Below are 21505 nucleotides of genomic sequence, written 5' to 3'. Positions count from 1 at the left end.
TGCTTTTCCTATATCTAATGGAATGATATGTTTTGTCCTTTATTTTACTAATATGATGTATTATATTACTTGGTGTCCAGGAGGTAATCTCATTTAGCCATGGTGTAGAATTCTTTAAATATGTTGATGGATTTGGATTGCTAACTTTTTTGAGGGTTAAACCTGAATTCTTATGATCAGTAAAAATGGACATACTGCAGTAACAATTAAATACAATACATAAAAATAAGTACAATAATACACATAAAGTACCTAGCATAGTATCTGACACATAGTAAAAAGCTCACTGAGCATCATCACGTTGCTTATACCATTGGTAGTAAATGTCTTCATATAACATTTCATCTTATTAAATAATGGGAAATAACTGCATAAAATTAATCTGCTTAATACCAGAGCTATATTACATTCATGGGTGGAAGAATAAGGGTAATTAAAATAAGAGCTAATATTTACCCATTGAAAGCTATCTTCCAAGCTCTAGTTTAAGTACTTAATATATATTAACTCACTTCCCAATAGCCCTATGAGATTTGTACCATTATAAGTGGGTGTGTTGAAGGCTTATAGAACTTGTTCCAGTTATAAAGACATTAAGGGGAAGAGCTGGAATTTGGACACAAGCAGTCTGGCCCTAAGACCATGTTCTTTACAGCTATGTTATGTGCCATCTTTTATGTTAATTGCTTTATAAACTGTATATCTAATATACTATTTGCCACATGGTGCATAAAATTACTACCAATGTGCAGATAATCTCTCTGAGTTTAAGAGATTTGCTCTAAATTCACATGTGATATTTAAACCCAGACCTATTTGACACCTATTTATTTATTTAAGTAGGCTCCACACCCAATGTGAAGCCCAATGCAGGGCTCAAACTCACAACCATGAGATCAAGACCTAAGTGAAATCAAGAGTGGGATACCTAACCTACTGAACCAACCAGGCACCCCCATATTTTTTTCTAATTGCATTTTTCTTAAGTGTGTGCTTAACTGATTCCTTAATGAATCAATCAATATACTTTCTCTCCAAAACCTGAGTGCTTTTAGAAGCAGCAACTAATATCAGTAATTCATTTTCTTTGCTTTTCTAGATGATGATATTAGAACTGACTCTTGGCTTAGGCAGAGTCTGAATGAAGATTTGGCACAACAGTTTTGCAGTAGGCAGCAGATTTTCCTAGGGTCATGATTTTCAAGTTTTTTTGACTGCAACTCATAGGAAGAAATATTTTTCATCACAATCTAGGAGATATCTAGTAGTCTCACAGAGACCCACACATTCATAAAACCAAAAGTTTTATCGCCAATGTTCTTTTCTGTGCTATTCAATCTATTTTATTTCTTTTTTTTTAAAAAGTGCTTGTTAGAACCAACCAAAGTAATTTCATAACCCATTAATAGGTTATAAGCCACAATTTGAAAAATGCTGCATTGGAAATATTTTAGATCTCTTCCAGTGCTCAGATTCAGATTTATCTCAAGATGGCTTCCATGAGACATCTTTCAAACATGAGTGACTTCTTCAATCTTATTTGGTAACCATGCTAATTTATAATAATAGACTCAAAATGGGTGAAAGACCTAAATGTAGACAGGAGAGGAGAGTATAGGCATCAACCTCTCTGACTTGGCTGCAACAACTTCTTCCTAGACACGTTTCCACAGGCCAAGGAAACAAAGGCAAGAATGAACTTTTAGGACTTCATCAAGATTAAAAGCTTTTGCACAGCAAAGGAAACAGTAGACAAACCAAAAGACAACCAAAAGAATGAAAGAAGATATTTGCAAATGTCTTATCAGATAAAGGGTTAGTATCCAAAATCTATAAAGTACTTACCAAACTCAACATCCAAAGAACAAATAATCCAATCGAGAAATGGACAGAAGACATTTCTCCAAAGAGACATACAAATGGTCAAGAGACACATGAAAAAAATGCTTCACATCACTTGTCATTAAGGAAATACAAATCAAAACCACAATAAAATACCACCTCATACCAGTCAGAATGACTAACATTAACAAGTCGGGAAATGACAGATGTTGGTGAGGATGTGGAAAAAGGGGAACCCTCTTATACTGTTGGTGGGAATGCAAGTTGATACAGCCACTCTGGAAAACAGTACGGAGGTTCCTTAAGAAGTTAAAATAGAGCCACCCTATGACTCAGCAATTGCTCTACTGGGTATTTACTACAAAGATATAAATGTAGTGATCCAAAGGGGCATCTGTACCCCAAAGTTTATAGCAGCAGTGTCCACAATAGACAAGCTATGGAAAGAGCCTAGATGTCCAGATGAATGGAAAAAGAAGATGTGGTGTACACACACACACACACACACACACATGCATGCACAATGGAATACTGTGCAGCCATTAAAAATGAAATCTTGCCATTTGCAAGGACATGGATGGAACTAGAGGGTATTATCCTAAGCGAAATAAGTCAATGAGAGAAAGAAAATTATCATATGATCTCATTTGTATGTGGAATTGAAGAGACAAAACAGAGGATCATAGGGGAAGAGGGGAAAAAATAAAACAAGATGAAATCAGAGAGTTTGAGAGGAGCAAGATGGCAGAGAACTAGGAGACCTAATATCAGGTCCCAGGAGTTCAGCTAGATAGTTATCAACCATTCTGAATACCTATAAACTCAACAGGAGACCAAAGAGAAGAAGAGCAACAATTCTAGGAACAGAAAATCAACCACTTTCAGGAAGGTAGGACGTGGGAAGTGAATCTGATGCAATGGGAAAATAGACCACAGTGGGAGGAGCCAGCTCCCAGCAAGCGGTGGAGCAGAACTTTAAGAAGTCTGCTCCACTGAGGGACAATGCTCTAGAGGCTAAGAGGAGGTGGATCCCTTGCGGGGAAAAGTGTGGTCACAGGACCTTCGGGGTCACAGACAGACCAGAGGTACTTAGTGTGGCAGAGCTCCCAAGTATCAGTAGCTAGCTACAGAGATTGAGCTAAGGCGGGGGCTTTCAGCTCAGACATACCTTATACTGTGATCCAAGGCATAGTTTGACCACTGCTCTTCAAGCAGGGACCCCACACATGGCAGATCTGGAGAGACCCTCTCCTTCCTCCTCTGGGAGGTGCAGGAGCATGGGGCAGGAATCTGCTGGGTGTGGAGACTCCAAACAGGGCCATGCGCCAGAGATAGAAAACCTCGGTCACAGGTCAGGTGAGCTCAGAGTGCAGCTGGAAACCAGGAAGACAGGAGGGATTGAGCACTGAGGAGGGGGGCCCAAGCTCTCAACTCCTCCGGGCCGGAGACTGGGAGGCCGCCGTCTTTATTCCCATCCTCCAAAGCTCTACAGAAAGTGTTCAGGGAACAAAAGCTCCCGAGAGCGAACCTGAGCAGACTACTTAACCTGGCCCATGGCAAGGGCAGTGTAATTCTGCCTTGGGCAAAGACATTTGAGAATCACGACAACAGGCCCCTCCCCCAGAAGACAGAGATAGGGGAATGCAACACATAGAATTCATGGCTTTTTCCCCATGATTCTTTAGTCTTTCAAAGTTAAATTTTTTTAATTTTATTTTTTTCTTATTCTTTTAAAATTTTTCTCTTTCCTATCTTAACGTTTTAATCTATTTTAGAGAAAATCAATACTTTTTAAAAAATCTTTTAAAATTTTCATTGTTATAGTCATATTCTATCCCTTCATGGTATTTAGCCTTATTTTTTGTATACATACAGGTTTTTCTTTCTTTAAAATTTTGGAATACAGTTTCCTCTAACAGATCAAAAAATACCCTAAATCTAGCACAAGGCTTTGTTCTAGTCTCCAGCCTAATCACATTCTTTCCTTTTTTTTTTAACCAACTTCTTATCAATTCCTTTTTTAATTTTTATCTTTACAGTCATATTCCATCCCTTCATGGGATGTTTATCCTTCTTTTTGTACATATATAAGTTTTTCTTTCTTTAAAATGTTGAGAGGCAGTTTCTTCCAACAGACCAAAATCAAGTGTGTGGCTCTGTTCTATTCACCAGTCAAATTTTTAAATATATATATATACACATATATATATGTACATATATATGTATATATATATATATATATATATTTTTTTTTTTTTTCCTTTCTTCTCCCCAACCTCCCAGCTTCAGGTGTCTTCCAATTTGGTTAGTGTATATTTTTCTGGGGTCATTGCTACCCTTTTAGTATTTTGTTCTCTCATTCATTTTTTCTTAACTGGATAAAATGACAAGGCAGAAAAACTCACCTCAAAAAAAAGAACAAGAGGCAGTACTGATGGCTAGGGACCTAATCAATATGGACATTAGTAAGATGTCAGATCTGGAGTTCAGAATGATGATTATCAAGGTACTACTTGGGCTCAAAAAAAGCATGGAAGACACTGAGAATCCCTTTCAGGAGAAATAAAATCCCTTTCTGGAGAAATAAAAGAACTAAAATCTAACCAAATCAAAATTTAAAAAAGCTATTAATGAGGTGAAATAAAAAATGGCGGCTCTTACTGCTAGGATAAATGAGGCAGAAGAGAGAATTAGTGATACAGAAGACCAAATGATGGAGAATAAAGAAGCTGAGAAAAAGAGAGATAAACAACTACTGGATCACGAGGGAATTTGAGAGATAAGTGATGTAATGAGATAAAACAATATTAGAATAATTGGGATCCCAGAAGAAGAAAGAGAGAGAGAGAGAGAGGCAGAAGGTATATTGGAGCAAATTATAGTAGAGAATTTCCCTAATTTGGTGAAGGGAACAAGCATCAAAATCCAGGAGGCACAGAAAACCCCCCTCAAAATCAATAAAAATAGGTCAACATCCCATCATCTAATAGTAAAACTCAAGTCTCAGTGACAAAGAGAAAATCCTGAAAGCAGCTCAGGACAAGAGATTTATAACAGAGAATGGTAGAAATATTAGATTGGCAGCAGACCTATCCAAAGAGACCTGGAAGGCCACAAAGAACTGGCATGATATATTTAGAGCAATTAGAGTAAATGAGAAAAATATGCAGCCAAGAATACTATATCCAGCGAGGTGTCATTGAAAATAGAAGGAGACGGGGCACCTGGGTGGTTCAGGAGGTAAAGCCTCTGCCTTTGGCTCAGGTCATGATCTCAGTGTCCTGGGATCGAGCCCCACATCGGGTTCTCTGCTCAGCAGGAAGCCTGCTTCCCCCTTCTCTGCCTGCCTCTCTGCCTACTTGTGATCTCTCTGTCTGTCAAATAAATAAATAAAATCTTTAAAAAAAAAAAAAAAGAAAGAAAATAGAAGGAGAGATAAAAAGCTTCCAGGACAAACAAAAACTAAAATAACTTGCAAACACCAAACCAGCTCTGCAAGAAATATTGAAAGGGGTCCTCTAAGCAAAGAGAGAGCCTAAAAGTAGTAGACCAGAAAGGAACAGAGACGATATACAGTAACAGTCACCTTATAGGCAATACAATGGCACTAAATTCCTATCTTTCAGTAGTTACCCTGAATGTAAATGGACTAAATGCCCAAATCAAAAGACACAGATATAAAAATGGATTAAAAAAAACAAGGCCCATCGATATGCTGTCTGCAGAAAACTCATTTTAGACCTAAGGACACCTCCAGATTTAAAGTGAGGGGGTGGAAAACCATTTTGATTTTGGTTTTGATGGACATCAAAAGAAAGCTAATGGACATTAAAAGAAAGCTAGAGTGGCAATTCTTATATCAGATAAATTAGATTTTAAGCCAAAGACTATAGGAGATGAGGAAGGACATTATATCATACTTAAAGGGTCTGTCCAACAAGAAGATCTAACAATGTAAATATCTATGCCCCTAACATGGGAGCAGTCAATTATATAAACCAATTATTAACAAGTTAATTAACAAATTAACAAATAAAAAATTAACAAATTAATAACAAAATAAAAAAAAACTCATCAACAATAATATACAATAATAGTAGAGGACTTTAACACCCGCCCCCTCACTGAAATGGACAGATCATCTAAGCAAAAGGACAACAAGGAAATAAACGCTTTAAATGACACACTGGACCAGATGGATATCACAGATATATTCAGAACATCCCTTCCCAAAGCAACAGAAAACACATTCTTCTCTAGTCCTCATGGAACATTCCCCAGAATAGATCACCTCCTGGGTCACAAATCAGGTCCCAACTGGTACCAAAAGACTGAGATCATTCCCTGCATATTTTCAGGCCACAGTGCTTTGAAACTAGAACTCAATCACAAGAGGAAAGTAGGAAAGAACTCAAATACATGGAGGCTAAAGAGTATCTTACTAAAGAATGAATGAATCAACCAGGAAATTTAAAGAAGAATTTTTTAAAATTCATGGAAACAAATGAAAATGAAAGCACAACTGTTCAAAATCTTTAGGACACAGCAAAGGCGGTCCTGAGAGGAAAGTATATAGCAATACAAGCCTTTCTCAAGAACACAACCTAACCATACACCTAAAGGAGCTGGAGAAAGAACAGCAAATAAAGCCTAAACCCAGCAGGAGAGGAGAAATAATAAAGATCAGAGCAAAAATCAATGAAATAGAAACCAAAAGGACAGTAGAACAAATCAACAAAACTAGGAGTTGGTTCATTGAAAGAATTAATAAGATTGATAAACCCCTGGCTGGATTATCAAAAAGAAAAGAGAAAGGACCTAAATTAATAAAATTGTGAATGAAAGAGGAGAGATCACAACTAACACTGAAGAAATACAAACACTTATAAGAACATATTATGAGCAACTATACACCAGCAAATTTGACAATCTGGAAGAAATGAATGCATTCCTAGAGACGTATAAACTACCAAAACTGAACCAGGAAGAAATAGAAAACCAGAGAAGACCCGTAACTAGTAAGGAGATTGAAGCTGTCGTCAAAAGTCTCACAACAAACAAGAGCCTGGGGCCAGACAGTTTCCCAGAGGAATTCTACCAAACATTTAAAGAATTAATATCTATTCTCCTGAAACTGTTCCAAAAAATAGAAATGGAAGGAAAACTTCCAAACTCATTTTATGAGGCCAGCATTACCTTGATCCCACAACCAAAGACCCCATCAAAAAGGAGAATTATAGACCAATATCCTTGACGAATATGGATGCAAAAATTCTCATCAAAATACTAGCCAACAGGATCCAACAGTACATTAAAAAGATTATTCACCACAATTAAGTGGGGTTTATTCCTGGGCTACAAGTTCGGTTCAACATCCACAAATCTATCAATGTGATACAATACATTAACAAAGGAAAGAACAAGAACCATATGATAATCTCAGTAGATGCTGAAAAAGCATTTGACAAAGTACAGCATCCTTTCTTGATCAAAAGTCTTCATAGTGTAGGGATAGAGGGGATATACCTCAATATTCATCAAAGCCATCTATGAAAAACCTACAGCAAATATCATTCTCAATGGGGAAAAACTGAGAGCTTTTCCCCTAAGTTCAGGAACACAGCAGGGCTGTCCACTATCACCACTGCTATTCAACATAATACTAGAAGTCCTAGTCTCAGCAATCAGACAACAAAAGAAATAAAAGGCATCTGAATTGGCAAAGAAGAAGTCAAACTCTCACTATTTGCAGATGATATGATACTTTATGTGGAAAACCCAAAAGACTCCACCCCAAAACTGCTAGAATTCATGCAGGAATTCAGCAAAGTGTCAGGATATAAAATTAAGGCACAGAAATTAGCTGCATTTCTATACATCAACAGCAAGACAGAAGAAAGAGAAATTAAGGAGTCAATCTCATTTACAACTGCACCCAAAACCCTAAGATACCGAGGAATAAACCTAACCAAAGAAGCAAAGAATCTGTACTCAGAAAACTATAAAGTACTCATGAAAGAAATTGAGGAAGACACAAAGAAAGGGAAAAATGTTCATGCTCAAGGAGTGGAAGAACAAATATTGTGAAAATTTCTATCCTACCTAAGGCAATCTATACATTTAATGCAATTCCTATCAAAATATCATCAATTTTTTTTCAAAGAAATGGAACAAATAATCCTAAAATTTATATGGAACCAGAAAAGACACCAAATAGCCGGAGGAATGTTGAAAAAGAAAACCAAAGTTGGCGGTGTCACAATTCCAGATGTAAAACATCTGGAATTACAAAGCTGTAAACATCAAGACAGTACAGTACTGGCACAAAAACAGACACATAGATCAATGGAACAGAATAGAGAGCCCAGAAATAGACCCTCAACTCTATGGTCAACTAATCTTTGATGAAACAGGAAAGAATGTCCAGTGGAAAAAAGATAGTCTCTTCAACAAATGGTGTTGGGAAAATTGGACAGCCACATGCAGAAGAATGAAACTGGATCATTTCCTTATACCACACACAAAAATAGACTCAAAATGGATGAAAGACCTCAATGTGAGACAAGAATCCATCGAAATCCTTGAGGAGAACACTGGGCAGCAACCTCTTCAACCTCAGCTGCAGCAACTTCTTCCTAGAAACATCGCCAAAGACAAGGGAAGCAAGGGCAAAAATAAACTATTGGGACTTTATCAAGATTAAAAGCTTTTGCTTAACAAAGGAAACAGTCAACAAAACCAAAAGACAATTGACTGAATGGGAGAAAATATTTGCAATTGTCTTATCAGATAAAGGGCTAGTATCCAAAATCTATAAAGAACTTATCAAGCTCAACACCCAAAGAACAAATAATCCAATCAAGAAATGGGCAGAAGACATGAACAGACATTTCTGCAAAGAAGACATCCAAAAGGCCAACAAACACATGAAAAAGTGCTCCACATCACTCAGTATCAGGGAAATACAAATCAAAACCACAATGAGATACCACCTCACACCAGTCATAATGGCTAAAATTAACAAGTCAGGAAACGACAGATGTCGGCGAGGATGCAGAGAAAGGGGAACCCTCCTACATTGTTGATGGGAATGCAAGCTGGTGCAGCCACTCTGGAAAACAGTATGGGGGTTTCTCAAAAAGTTGAAAATAGAGCTACCCTACAACCCAGCAATCTTACTACAGGGTATTTACCCTAAAGATACAAATGTAGTGACCTGAAGGGGCACGTGCACCCAAATGTTTATAGCAGCAATGTCCACAATAGCGAAACTATAGAAAGAGCCTAGATGTCCATCAACAGATGAATGGATAAAGAAGATGTGGTATCATTGTATATATGTATATATCATTGTGTGTGTGTGTGTGTGTATCATTGTATATATTATATATAATATATATCATTGTATACATTCCATTATATACAATGTAATACTATGCAGCCATCAAAAACCGAAATCTTGCCATTTGCAAAGACATGGATGGAACTAGAGGGTAGTATGCTGAGTGAAATAAGTCAATTAGAGAAAGACAATTATCATATGATCTCTCTGATAGGAGGAATTTCAGAGGCGGGGCATGGGGTCACAGTGGGTAGGGAGGGAAAAAGATGAAACAAGACGGGACTGGGGAGGGATACAAACCATAGGAGATGCCTTAATCTCAGGAAACAAACCAAGGGTTGCTGGAGGGGTGGGAGGGGAGGGATAGGGTGGCTGGGTTATGAACTTTGGGGAGGGTATGTGCTATGGTGAGTGCTGTGAATTGTGTAAGACTGATGATTCACAGACCTGCACCCCCGGGGCAAATAATGCACTGTATGTCAATTTAAAAAAGATGAAATCAGAGAGGGAAACAAACTGTGAGAGACACTTAACTATAGGAAACAAGCAGGGTTGCTTGAGGAGGGGGAAGTGAGGTCACAGGGTAACAGGGTGATGAGCATTAAGGAGAGCATGTGATATAATGAGCATTGGGTATTATATAAGACTGATGAATCACTGACCTCTACTTCTGAAACCCATAATATATTATATGTCAATTAATTGAATTTAAATTTAAAAAATAGATCAGTTGTTCTAAAAAAAAAAAAGAATAAAACCCAAGGAATGTATGTATAGCACATACACCCAAAGCTTGGGCTTTAACCTTTTCCTTTCTTTAGTTCATTTATTAATTTGTTATTATTATTTTCTGTAGCTATTTGTAGAGGCTACATTTTAGGCAGTGTACTCAGGAGCCAAAGATGAGTAAAAGCAGGCATGCATCCTGGTAGCATAGTGGGAATGAAGACAGTTAAGCCAAAAGCACACAAGAAAATATTTTCAATTTACACTAAGGTATTGTATGTACCAAGGTGACCTGATTTAATATGGAGTGTTAGAAATGTCTGACAAGTGTCACTTGGGCTAAGGGTGAAAGATGAAAAGAACCTGATAGGGGACAGCATCATGAGCATAGGCACAGGCCACACTACACTGCAGTCTTCTAAGGCTGGAGAGAGCATTAATTACTAGATGAGGGATGGAAGGAAGAAACCTAAAGTTAGGTCTGGAAAAGTAAACAGAGACAGACCATACAGGATCCTATACGCCATGGAAAGAGGTAAAAGGGTTTTATGTGGCTGGGTGATATAAAGCTCATGGTGTAAAAATATAACTATGGGGGTGCCTGGGTGGCTCAATGGGTTAAGCCTCTGCTTTCAGCTCGGGTCATGGTCCCAGGGTCCTGGGATAGAGCCCCACATCCGGCTCTGCTCAGCAGGGAGCCTGCTTCCCCTCCTCTCTCTCTCTCTGCCTACCTCTCTGCCTGCTTGTGATCTCTGTCTGTCAAATAAACAAACAAAAAATAACTATGGGGTGTAGAAAGGACTGAGAGGTGTGTAGAAAGATTATCCAGAGAAAGCTAGGAGTAGCTACTGCCATGGTCTGGGTCAAACATGGTGGAACAGGGTGGAGTATGTGGTAGTCTTTTGTTGATTATCTCTTATCCTACTGAGAATACTGCAGTGCATTTCATATACAGTGGGACCAGACTTAGTATTTTTGGAGCTGTCAGCTAAGAAAAAAAGTCATGGAAATGCAACAGTGAGTCTCTGTGATAAATGAACAATGTATAAGGAAGCTCTTACTCTTTTATCAATAAATAATCAGACTATGATATGATCTTTCATATTCTAGTCATCACCAAACTATATTATGCCCACATATTTTACTAGATATGGTTCTGTATAATCAAATACTCATCTTCCCTTTCTCTGAGAGTTTTTAAGATCTGTATAAGGGGCTTCGGATCTGATGCGCTGAAGGAAAAAGATTCATAACAACCAAACCTAGCTCCATGATTAAATAAATTTATATTCATGCTGGACAAGGGAAGCAAGTTGTCTCTTGCCTGGGCTACATCTTTCTTTGATTAATAATCCCTTGCATGGTAGAACACTGTTGTTAACTTACCTATGACTGACACCTTTATCTGTCTGTTCTTAGAATAAAAATAGCTTCACTCAAGTCTCATTAAAAAGGTTGTTCATCAGGGTGAATTTAATAATACCACTGCCCGTCCTTAGAGTCCAGCGGAGATGGGAGAGAAGTCTTCTGGTATGTCACCAGGTTTCTGACCATGACCTGGCTGCCATGGGAGCTAAATGCATTCAGCAGCTGCTCTGTATGCTAGCTTGGTCTCCGGAGGCTGTTTCCCTTGCCATCTCTTCCTTTTTGGATCCCCAAACCTCACCCATATCACCACATCCCATGAGGGATCATTTCTGTTTCATTAGCTGAAAGCAACTGAAGGTGCCACAGGTCCCAGGGATGATTACATGTTTATTAGCACATTGTGGCTTAGCAAAAGCCCTATAAAACACGACAAATATAACGCACAGTAGTGCAGTAGGAAAGACTGTGAACCAAATAGCCTGAGTCCAGGCCCTTTTTCTGGTACCCATTAAAACCATGGCACAGATGACCAGCCAGTGATCACACTGAGGTGAAGAATGTCATTTCCAGAAGACAATACTAAAAATGTATTCGTTGTCAGAATTTTAAAAAGCGCTTCCTGCATTTCTGTCTAAACTCCCCCAAGGGTTTAATATCTGTCATCTTCTATATGAATCAGTCTTCAGTGGTAAACAAAATTGTATTCATTGGACAAGTAAACATCGGGGACTGGTAGTCTTCATCAGGAATGTTACTGCCTCAGATTAATGCTTCATTGAATTTCTCTTGTTTCTTTCCTTGCAAATCCCCACCTTCTCCTTTAGCACAATGATTGTTATAGAGAAGGAAAAATACTAAATATCGTTCTTCAGTCATTGATGTTCTCCATTTCTTTCCTGAGCAAAGAATTTGTCACCAGGAATTATTTTCATCCCTGGGCACTGCTTGAGAACACTTAATTCTTTGATTCAAATAAAAGTTTAAAATGTGATCCCAGTGACATTATGTCAAAAGAAACATGTCAAAACAGTGCAGATTCCAAGAGCAATACTGTGCCTAGAAATCCTGTCTTTGCTTTAAAGGAAACAAAATAAATCATAGCAGCAGGAATGCATTTTTTACGAGAGGCTCTTTGCAAACAGCAGAGTCCAGTTCTGCTGTCCTGTGTCTCATTTCCTCTTCCCATCTCTCCACCCTGTGCTCCCTCAAGCGTGAAGTCCATGCTTGATTGTACATCCTGCTTAAAACTCTTCAATGTCACCCCAGCGCCTACAGACTTGTGAACAGCCACCTGTCAGAGGATCTGTACTGTGTTCCTCTCTGGCCCATGCTTCCCCATCATACCTGTTGTTAGAGCAAACCCAAACTAGTTTCCTTTCTCCACTCACACTGTGTTCTTTGCCATTTCTGTGTTCAGTGCTGGCTATTTTCCTCTACCAAATCCTACTTTCGGACCTGGAGAACTCTTTGGCTCTACCATGTATTAGGTGTTTGACTTTGTGTCAAAGGCTTTGATTTCCTTATTTCTAAAGTGGGAGCTTAAGAGCAGCATTTTGGGGGTCCCCGGGAGTGCAATTTGTAGAGGGCTTCAGCACCTGCCCCAGAGAAGTGGCTCAATGGAGATATCGGTGACACTAACTTCATTTTGTGGTTATTATTGTCACCATCCTTCAAAATGTAACATAGGTCTCACTTGTGCTGAGAAGCTTTCCCTTCCTCCCTATCCCAAAGTGAATTACTTCCTTGTACTATGCACTTTTTTTATTGCCCTTTTATATGTTTTTCTTATCATTAACATGGTACATGATTTGTTTTGAAGTTGCTGGGCAATGAAGTTGATCGTGTGGAAAATGAGAATGAGAATGGTTCAAGGACGCCTCGTAATTCATATTTTATGGACCTCCAGCAATGGTGTGGTTAGGATATGATTGTTAATGGTAAGGGATAAGTGTGGTTTTCTTTAGTAACTAAGCTTTATAGCTTTGTAAGCTAATAGTTATTGAGTGCTTACTATATGTCAGGCAAGACACTAAATGTAATATCTGTTCTTTACTATGATCAAATGTGGTAGATATTCTTATTATTCCCCTTCACACATGTGGAAACTGAAGGTGTAGGGTCATAGACCTAGGGATAGACCATCTGCTCCCAAACTTGAACTCTTTGCTCAAGAACACTCTGTTCTGATCTATGAGGTATCATTGCCTCTGGGACTCTCTAGTGTGCAAATGTATTTAATACACTTTCATTTCTAATTCTATTCCAGGTACTCCTTCCAAGATGAGGAGGATATGTTCATGGTAGTGGACCTCCTGCTGGGCGGGGACCTGCGTTACCACCTGCAGCAGAATGTCCGTTTCCAGGAAGACACTGTGAAACTCTTCATCTGTGAGCTGGCCATGGCCTTGGACTACCTGCAGAGCCAGCGTATCATCCACAGGTCAGTTAGGTCTGAGGGGACAGCCTTGCACTGAATGTACGGGAAAGAATCCACAACCTGGTACATTGAACAAGTTCTTGTTGAACATGACAGGTAATTCTCACTGACACTTGCAAAAGTCCTTTAAGGTAGTCTTATTGTCCCTCTTTTGAGGATTAAAAAAAAAAAGAAAATGAGCACATTGAACTTAATTTGCTCAAAGTCACAGTTAGCAAACAATAATACCAGAATCAATGAGTATTGGCACTAGCCAAAGAAAAGGTAACATACAAGAATGGGTCTCCTTCCCTTGTGGAATCCGTGTTAAATGAAGACAGAGAAATAACACAGTAGCTATAAACCCTAACAGACAATAGACCAAAAAAGGATAATACTTTTATTTGTAAAGATATTGGTAGGTGGAAAAAAAAAAAAGATATTGGTAGGTGGGGAGCCTAGGTGGCTCAGTCACTTGACTCATGATTTCGCCTCAGGTTATGATTTTGGGGTTGTGGGATCAAGCCCTGTGTCAGGCTCTGCACTCAGCGTGGCGTCTGTTTCACACTTTTTCCCCCTCTCCCTCTCACTCATTCTCAAATAAATAAAATCTTTTTTTTTTAAAGATATTGGTAGGGTTTTTTTTGCTTAGGTTTTTATTTCAATTCTAATCAGTTAACATATGATATAGTATTGGTTTCAAGAATAGAATTTGTGTGATGTAAAGATATTGGTAGTTTAAATGGTGATTTCCTATATGGTATGTCAATCTCTATAATAACATGTGATAAGTGATCACAGCAGGTATAGTTAGACCATATTAAGTATGAGAAAACCATGATTTGGAGATATTAAATTATTATCTGGGGTATTTATGAGAATTTTTTATTAAGTTTCTGATTTTAATTTCAGTCCAGTTAACATGCAGTCTTATATTAGTTTCAGGTGTACGATAAAGTGATTCAACAATTCTGTACATTATTCAGTGCTCATTAGATAAGTGCCCTCCTCACCTATTTCACCCATTCCCACTCCCACCAGCCTCCCTCTGTGTAACCATTTATTTTCTATAGTTAAGAGTCTTTGTCTTGGTTTTTCTCTCTCTCTCTCTTTTTCCCTTTGCTTGTTGTTTTGTGTCTTAAATTCAATGTATGAGAGCAATCATATGGTATTTGTTTTTCTCTGATGGACTTATCTCACTTAGCATTATATTCTCTAGCTCCATCTATTTCATAGTACTGGAAGTCCTAGCCACACCAAGCAGAGAACAAAAAGAAATAAAAGGTATCCAGATTGGTAAGGAAGAAGTAAAACTTTCAATATTTCTGGATGAAATGATGCTATAGAAAAACCCTAAAGACTCCACCAAAAAGTCCTAGAACCAATTCAGTAAAGTCAGTAAACCTAGGTCTCTCTGAACCTGAAGTTATAACTATTATACCAACTCTAATTCATGACACATATGAAATATAGGCATTAAGTACACATCATTAAGTGAAAAAATCAACACATGTGAGTCTTCCACTGTCTTGTTTCTAATCTTTGAAGAATTTGCTAGGATTTTAAGTATGTTTACTTCTTTACAGTGTAGTAAAAATTTTACCAAATAAACTATTTGCCAACCACCAGGTTGGCATTTGCCTAAAATTTATCTAGATTAGTACAGAGCCTGTGAGTGAAGATGTAGCATCATAATTTATAGATTCTTTGTACAGACACTATGGAACAATCCATGTGTGTGTGTGTGTGTGTGTGTGTGTGTCCGTGTCCTTAACCCTGTATACTTATACGCTCATTGTTTAATTTCCTGTCTTTTGGAGGACTTATTTGTATTGGAAATACAGTCTTCGGGCAACAGATGAACAGAAAGCAGACAGGTTAATCATATAGGATCTTGGAAGTAAATGAACACACCTGGTGTTTTGTCAGTAACTGGGAACCCTGTTCCCAAGCAGTCTTTCTCCCGTACTGACTTTCTGGTCCCCACGGTTCTTTCGAAGGAGAAACTTTCCTATTGGTAGTCTGTGATGTCCCTCTTAGGGTATTCATGTCACTCAGCGAACCCCAAATTGCCCACCCACAGTCTGCTTGGGTTGCTGACACTCTGGATCTCAAAAAGGAGGCAGGTACCATGAGAAGTCTGCATGGCGACAAGTACCTTTCAACTTTCTTCTTCCCCTATTTGAATCTGGTCCCCTGACTTTTCTCTCTGGGCTTCATTTTCTCTGCCCTATGCTTAGAACTGTATTCCAAAAGGAAATCAGGGGGGGGAAAAACTCAGAGAAGTCAACATAATTTGTACCCTAAGGAGTTTGCTAACACCAGACATCGCTGCCCTTCACGTCTTCCATTGCTCTCTGTTGCTCTCATCATCATTCTCCCACTTAAATAAGAGACCAGGGGTTAACTTTCTGCCCCTTGGCCTTTACACACTCACAATTATTACTTCATGCCCATTCTCAGGAGAGCCTCTTTGTACTGAAGTGTCTCCTAACCGTGGCAGATAAGTGCGAGGCAAACTCAGTGACATTCTGAGCATGGTGTGAAAATGAGAGCACATCTTCTTGGGGCAGAAAATAATGCAGTGTATTTCTGTTGTCTATAAGGCCCCACTGCACTTCCATGTGTTGTGTGTGTGTGTGTGTGTGTGTGTGTGTGTGTGTACTTTTTAAAGACTTTACCTATTTATTTGAGACAGAGAGAGAGAGCACAAGCAGGTGGAGCCACAGACAGAGGCAGAGGGAGAAGCAGACTCCCCACTAAGCAGGGAGCCTGTTGCGGGACTCGATCCCAGGACCTGGTACTGGTACTGTGACCTGAGCTGAAGGCAGACACTGAACTGACTGAGCCACCCGGGTGCCCCACATGTGTTCCTTCTGGTAGAGCACTGCAGCCCTTTGTACCTGTCCTCGGGAGCTGTGACATGTTGATGTACAACTACTTATTATCTGCTGCTCTACTACAGTGTAAACCTCATGAGTTAGGGCCTTGTGTGTTTGGCTTTTCACTGTATAACCAGCATGTAGTAAAAATATGAGGGAAGGAGCACTGCCAGAACCACACAAATGATTGACTAAAAGCCAGTTTTATAAATAACGAAGACAAAATTAGAATACAAGGCATGAAAGCCAAGACTTTCAGACCGGCCTTGGTCTTCATGTGGAGTAATCATATGAGTCCTCATGCAAACCAGGCTACTCCTGAGCATGAAAGGAGTCACTATTAATAATTATGCTTGGGTAACAAGCAAACCCATAAATATTCTGGAAAAAATCAGGATGCCTATCAACATCATTAAGGCTTTTCAAGACAGTAGTGGCCAAGTAAACATGTTAATTGGGACAGGGCTCTGATAACCATGGCTTTCTGCCTCCAAAGTACCGAATATCAAATTGAGAAGGTGTCAAGTGGCTTAAAACACTGGGACACAATAAAACAAGCTGTGTTCCTTTGTCTGAGGTGTTAAAAGGATAATAATGATGGCACTCTGAGGCTCCAGCTTGCCGGGCAGAGTTAAAAGCATGAAAAGCAACAGGGAAGAAGAGAAGGCTTTTGAGTAGTTTCATTCTCTTTTTAAAATCTTTCTGCAGGGGAACCTGGGTGGCTTAATCAGATGGGTGCCTGACTCTTGGTTTCAGCTCAGGTCATGATCTCAGCGTCATGAGATCAAGCCCCACATCCACGCTTAGCGTGTGGCCTGTTTAAGATTCTCTCTCCCTTCTCCTCTGTTCCCTGCTCACCCTCTCAAAAAGAAAAAAAAATTTCTTCAAAAAAAATCCCCAAAATTTATCCTAGATTTGATGGCATCTAGGATAACAAAACAGAATATCTTTCCGCTACTCAGAAAAATTGGATTATAAGACCCATCCGAGTTCTGAGTTATTACAGTGTGAACAAAGAAAACAGAGTCTATGAAATTCAATAGCTTCCTAAGACAAGGAAAGACCATCTGCATATATAAGATATATGATTTCCTAATTTCAGACTCAAAACAACATTTTGTCTCTGGACACAGCAGAAGTTTCAAAATCATCCCGCTCTGTCAGCGAACCCGTGTGGAGCAGTAGCAGTGGTGGGCTGCCATTTACTGAGGGATTCCTGGGGACCAGGTGCTCTGGTGGGCACCTGTGATTTATCTCATTTAATCTGCTCGCAACCAGGAGGCTGAAGGTGTCACTGTCCCCATTTTACAGCCTAGGAAACTGGTATAGAAAGATGAGGTAACTCGCCCAAGTTTGCATGGCTAACAAGCAGGGGAGACCTCCCTGAAGGACATGCAGACATCTCCACCACTCTCCACACTGCTGGTGCTCGGCATGGTTTTGGCTCTGGGGGCACCGTGGGACAAGGTGAGACATGGCCGCTGCCTGCAGACATGTAGTCTGGCTGCCCAGGCGAAGACGGTCCATGTGGAACCCACTGATGAGAGAACAGCCTACAATTAGATGCTAAATTGTGAGAAATCCTGAAGTACTTCAGACAAGATGACGGTTTGAGGGGACAAAACAAAGTTTCTTGAAAGCTCAGAGGATTTAATAGGGTTTTAACAACCAGAGCAGAAAGAAGAGTCCAGTCTATGTCAGAGGAAGTGTACTCTGAATAAAAGCACTCATTTATCTCCCTGGGTTGCAGAGAATCATCTCTGTTTTTCATTTTTTTTCTTCACATGGACTTTCCTGCCAGCAGTGTCTACTTTAGTTATTTTTTTGAATACTGTAAGTCCTGTTTCTTTCATAAATTCCACCCGAGACATAAAGGGGAGGTTGTTTGTTTGTTGTGGACTTTTTTTTTTTAATCCACCAAATTTAATTTTTGGTAGTTTCCTAAATATGTAGACTATTTAGCTACTTGTCCTCAATTTTAGAAACTTTCTTTTCTACAGTTGTGGAAGACACAGGATTGCTCCATAACCATTAATTTTGAATTCTGTAATTGGACACTTTTCTTATTACCAAAATGTCAAATATTTTTCTATGAGGACAGCTTGAAAATCAGCGTCACTTTCCAAATGATGGCCAACTTCTAGCTCAGTACTTCCCCCTTAACTGACATTAACTCAGTGAGTAAGGATTTTAAAATGTAAACACAGTGATTATTTGCTTTTATGAAGAAAACAGGGAACATGAAACCTGTTACAATCCTTCCTGCGGGGATAGTGGTATTTGAATTGTTGATTGCCACGGTCTCTCTAGTGACTAATGTGATAGAAAGTAATGATTAGGGCCCAAAGATAAATTTGTATTCACTCCCTGGTCAGATGTTAAAGAAGCCTCAGTTATAAATTCACGCTAACGAGGCCAATTGTACACGATAGTAAAAGAGTAAGTCATCCTGGATCAAAATACCATTTGTGAAGGAATGTTTGATCATTTTTTCCTCTAAGAGTTACCCCACTCTCATCAAATCTTATATATATATGTATATGTATATGTATATGTATATATACATATATATACATATACATATACATATGTATATACATATATATATGTATATGTATATACATATATATATATTCCCTGCTTTCCGAATCCTACAGGAATGAGATGAAACTCTAATTAGGCAATTTGTAGAGGTAACTGCGATACGGTAGAGAGTTGCAAACATTTCATCTCCAGCTGTTTCTGGAATGTATTGAAGGAAGAATAAAAGAAAATGTATGATCGCCCAAAATATAGACAGGATGGTATTTTCATTCATCATCTTTGTCTTCTTGGCTATCATCACAGGGAATGATAACTGATACTTGGGTTCATCTTGGAGCCTTCAGGAAGAAACACATAGGAATTAGTTTTCCCACATTTGCCCTTGGACTGAAGTAGCTACTTGCAAGTAGTGGCTATCATTCTTCCAAAAGTCAGCATTTCAATGGTGAAGAAAAATTTTAGGGATAATGGCTCTACCATAAATATCCATTCAAAAACTGATTGGTGAGCATCTTGTTGCTAGACAGTGTTCTTGGTGCTGACTCCAATGGGGACAAGGAGAGACAAGTGCCCTTCATCCAGAGTTAATGATACCACAGCGTGAAAGGGAGCCAAGGAAACATTTCAGAATCCATATCCTATGGTACGTAGTAGAAATAAAATAGGTGGTTTTTTGCATATCCCAGCACACACAAGCCAACACACACACACACTCATTTGCATCTTCACAATGGTTATATTCATGCTTCTAATCTGTAGCCCCTAGATCACAAGATTTTTTATCAAGTGCTGTCTCTCCCTCCCAAACTGAAGCCCTTATGGGTGGAGACCACCTTACTCGTGTTCTTAATCTCAGCATATAATTTAATCCAGCATGGTTGCTGAATAAATCAGTGACTGAACAAATGAACAAGGACAGTCCAAACTTGTGATCCTTGGGTGAATGTAGCAGGTAAAGGGTACTGTGGGTGAATCTGTTTTAAGCAACTTCTAAAAATTTATTCCACACATTCCTATTGGGTGCCCACAGCATGTGGAGATCTGCTCTGTCTTTCCTCCATGGTGTATTAGTTGTTTATGCTATGTAAGAAATGACCACAAAATGACTTAAAATAACATATATCGATTATCTCGTGGTTTCTTCAGATTAGGAGTCGAGGCACATCTTAGATGTTGGCCACAACTGGGTTCTCTTCTGCAGGCTGGCCTGGGCAAGGGTCAACTTCAAGTCTGGTCAGGATGTTGGCAGAATTAATTTCTTTGTGGCTGCAGGATGCGTGTTAGCTTGTATTCTCAAATTCAGTGAAGAGAGCAAAAGTGAGTATACTAGAAAGGCAGAGTATATATCCCTGAATAACTGTTACCTAATAGAACACAATCACAGGAGTGACATCTCTTCAACTTTGTTACATAATGTTGGTTGGAATCAAGCCATACAATCAGCCCATACTCAGTGGCCCGGGATGAGACAGGCATGAACACCAGGAAGTGGGAATCATTGGGGTCACCATCAATCTGTCCCCCATACTTCCTCTAAGGAAGTTGTACTACACCAGATTCTGACATCCTATTTCCTCTATGACCTTAAACATAGCCACAAACTTCTCTGTCAAGGAGGCAAGACTAAATCATCAGGGATGGTTCTTTCACACCTAAGAGTCTAGGATGATTTCCTCTTCGCTCTGGTAGGATGCTCTTCATGTATGATCTCATTGTTTCTTTGCTCTCTACCACATACCCATTTCTCCCCAAGAAGGCCGTGTAACCAAAATGTACTGTATGTGACGCCTGGGTGGCTCAGTTGGTTGAGTGTCTGCCTTTGGCTCAGGTCATGATCTCAGGGTCCTGGGATTGAGTCACGCTTTGGACTCCTTGCTCAGCGGGGAGCCTGCTTCCTCCTCTCCCTTTCACTCCCCCTACTTGTGCACTCGCTCTATCTCTCTCTCTCTCATGAAAAAAATCTTAAAAACAAAGCAAAACAAACTGTACTGTCTAAAGAGCGTGTGAGAGCGAGATGTGATAAACAGCTGTTAACACACTGGCCAGTTAAGGTCTTATCTACTGTCCAGTTGTGGACCAAAAGTATCTGTTTCAACCAAGGTCTTTAGTTTGTTACAGGCAGAGCTCTCCTGGCTGACCTTTCACCTTTTTGTCTGACTCACACACACCATCCTGTCTTGAAAGTCACACTTCATTTTCCTGAGATGATAATGCATAGGGGAAAACGAGATCTTTCTGCAGCTGATCATTACAGTCAGCAATTATTGAGTGACAGATGAATGAACTTGCCCACTCAGTGACACCCCCAGCTTTCTGAAGCCTTTGGGAGTGAGTCATCTGGAGACATGTTTTTCTAATTCCTAGAGGTTCCTCTTCCTTTCTGTT

At 39.3% G+C, this 21505-nt stretch overlaps 1 protein-coding gene across 2 annotated transcripts in view; it reads left to right on the top strand.

Moving 5' to 3' along the window:
* Window positions 1-21505, top strand: part of STK32A (serine/threonine kinase 32A) — a 126946-nt gene that overhangs the window by 54267 nt on the left and 51174 nt on the right. For both annotated transcript variants that reach the window (XM_032850724.1, XM_032850718.1), the window contains exon 5: window positions 13545-13718. In XM_032850724.1, the coding sequence (XP_032706615.1) occupies window positions 13545-13718 (174 nt within the window). The remainder of the gene's footprint in view (window positions 1-13544; window positions 13719-21505) is intronic.

This window comes from Lontra canadensis, unplaced genomic scaffold (genome assembly GCF_010015895.1).
Source record: "Lontra canadensis isolate GAN:19392208 unplaced genomic scaffold, GSC_riverotter_1.0 scaffold4, whole genome shotgun sequence".
Classification (NCBI taxonomy): domain Eukaryota; kingdom Metazoa; phylum Chordata; class Mammalia; order Carnivora; family Mustelidae; genus Lontra; species Lontra canadensis.
This window is presented reverse-complemented; position numbering and strand designations above follow the sequence as displayed.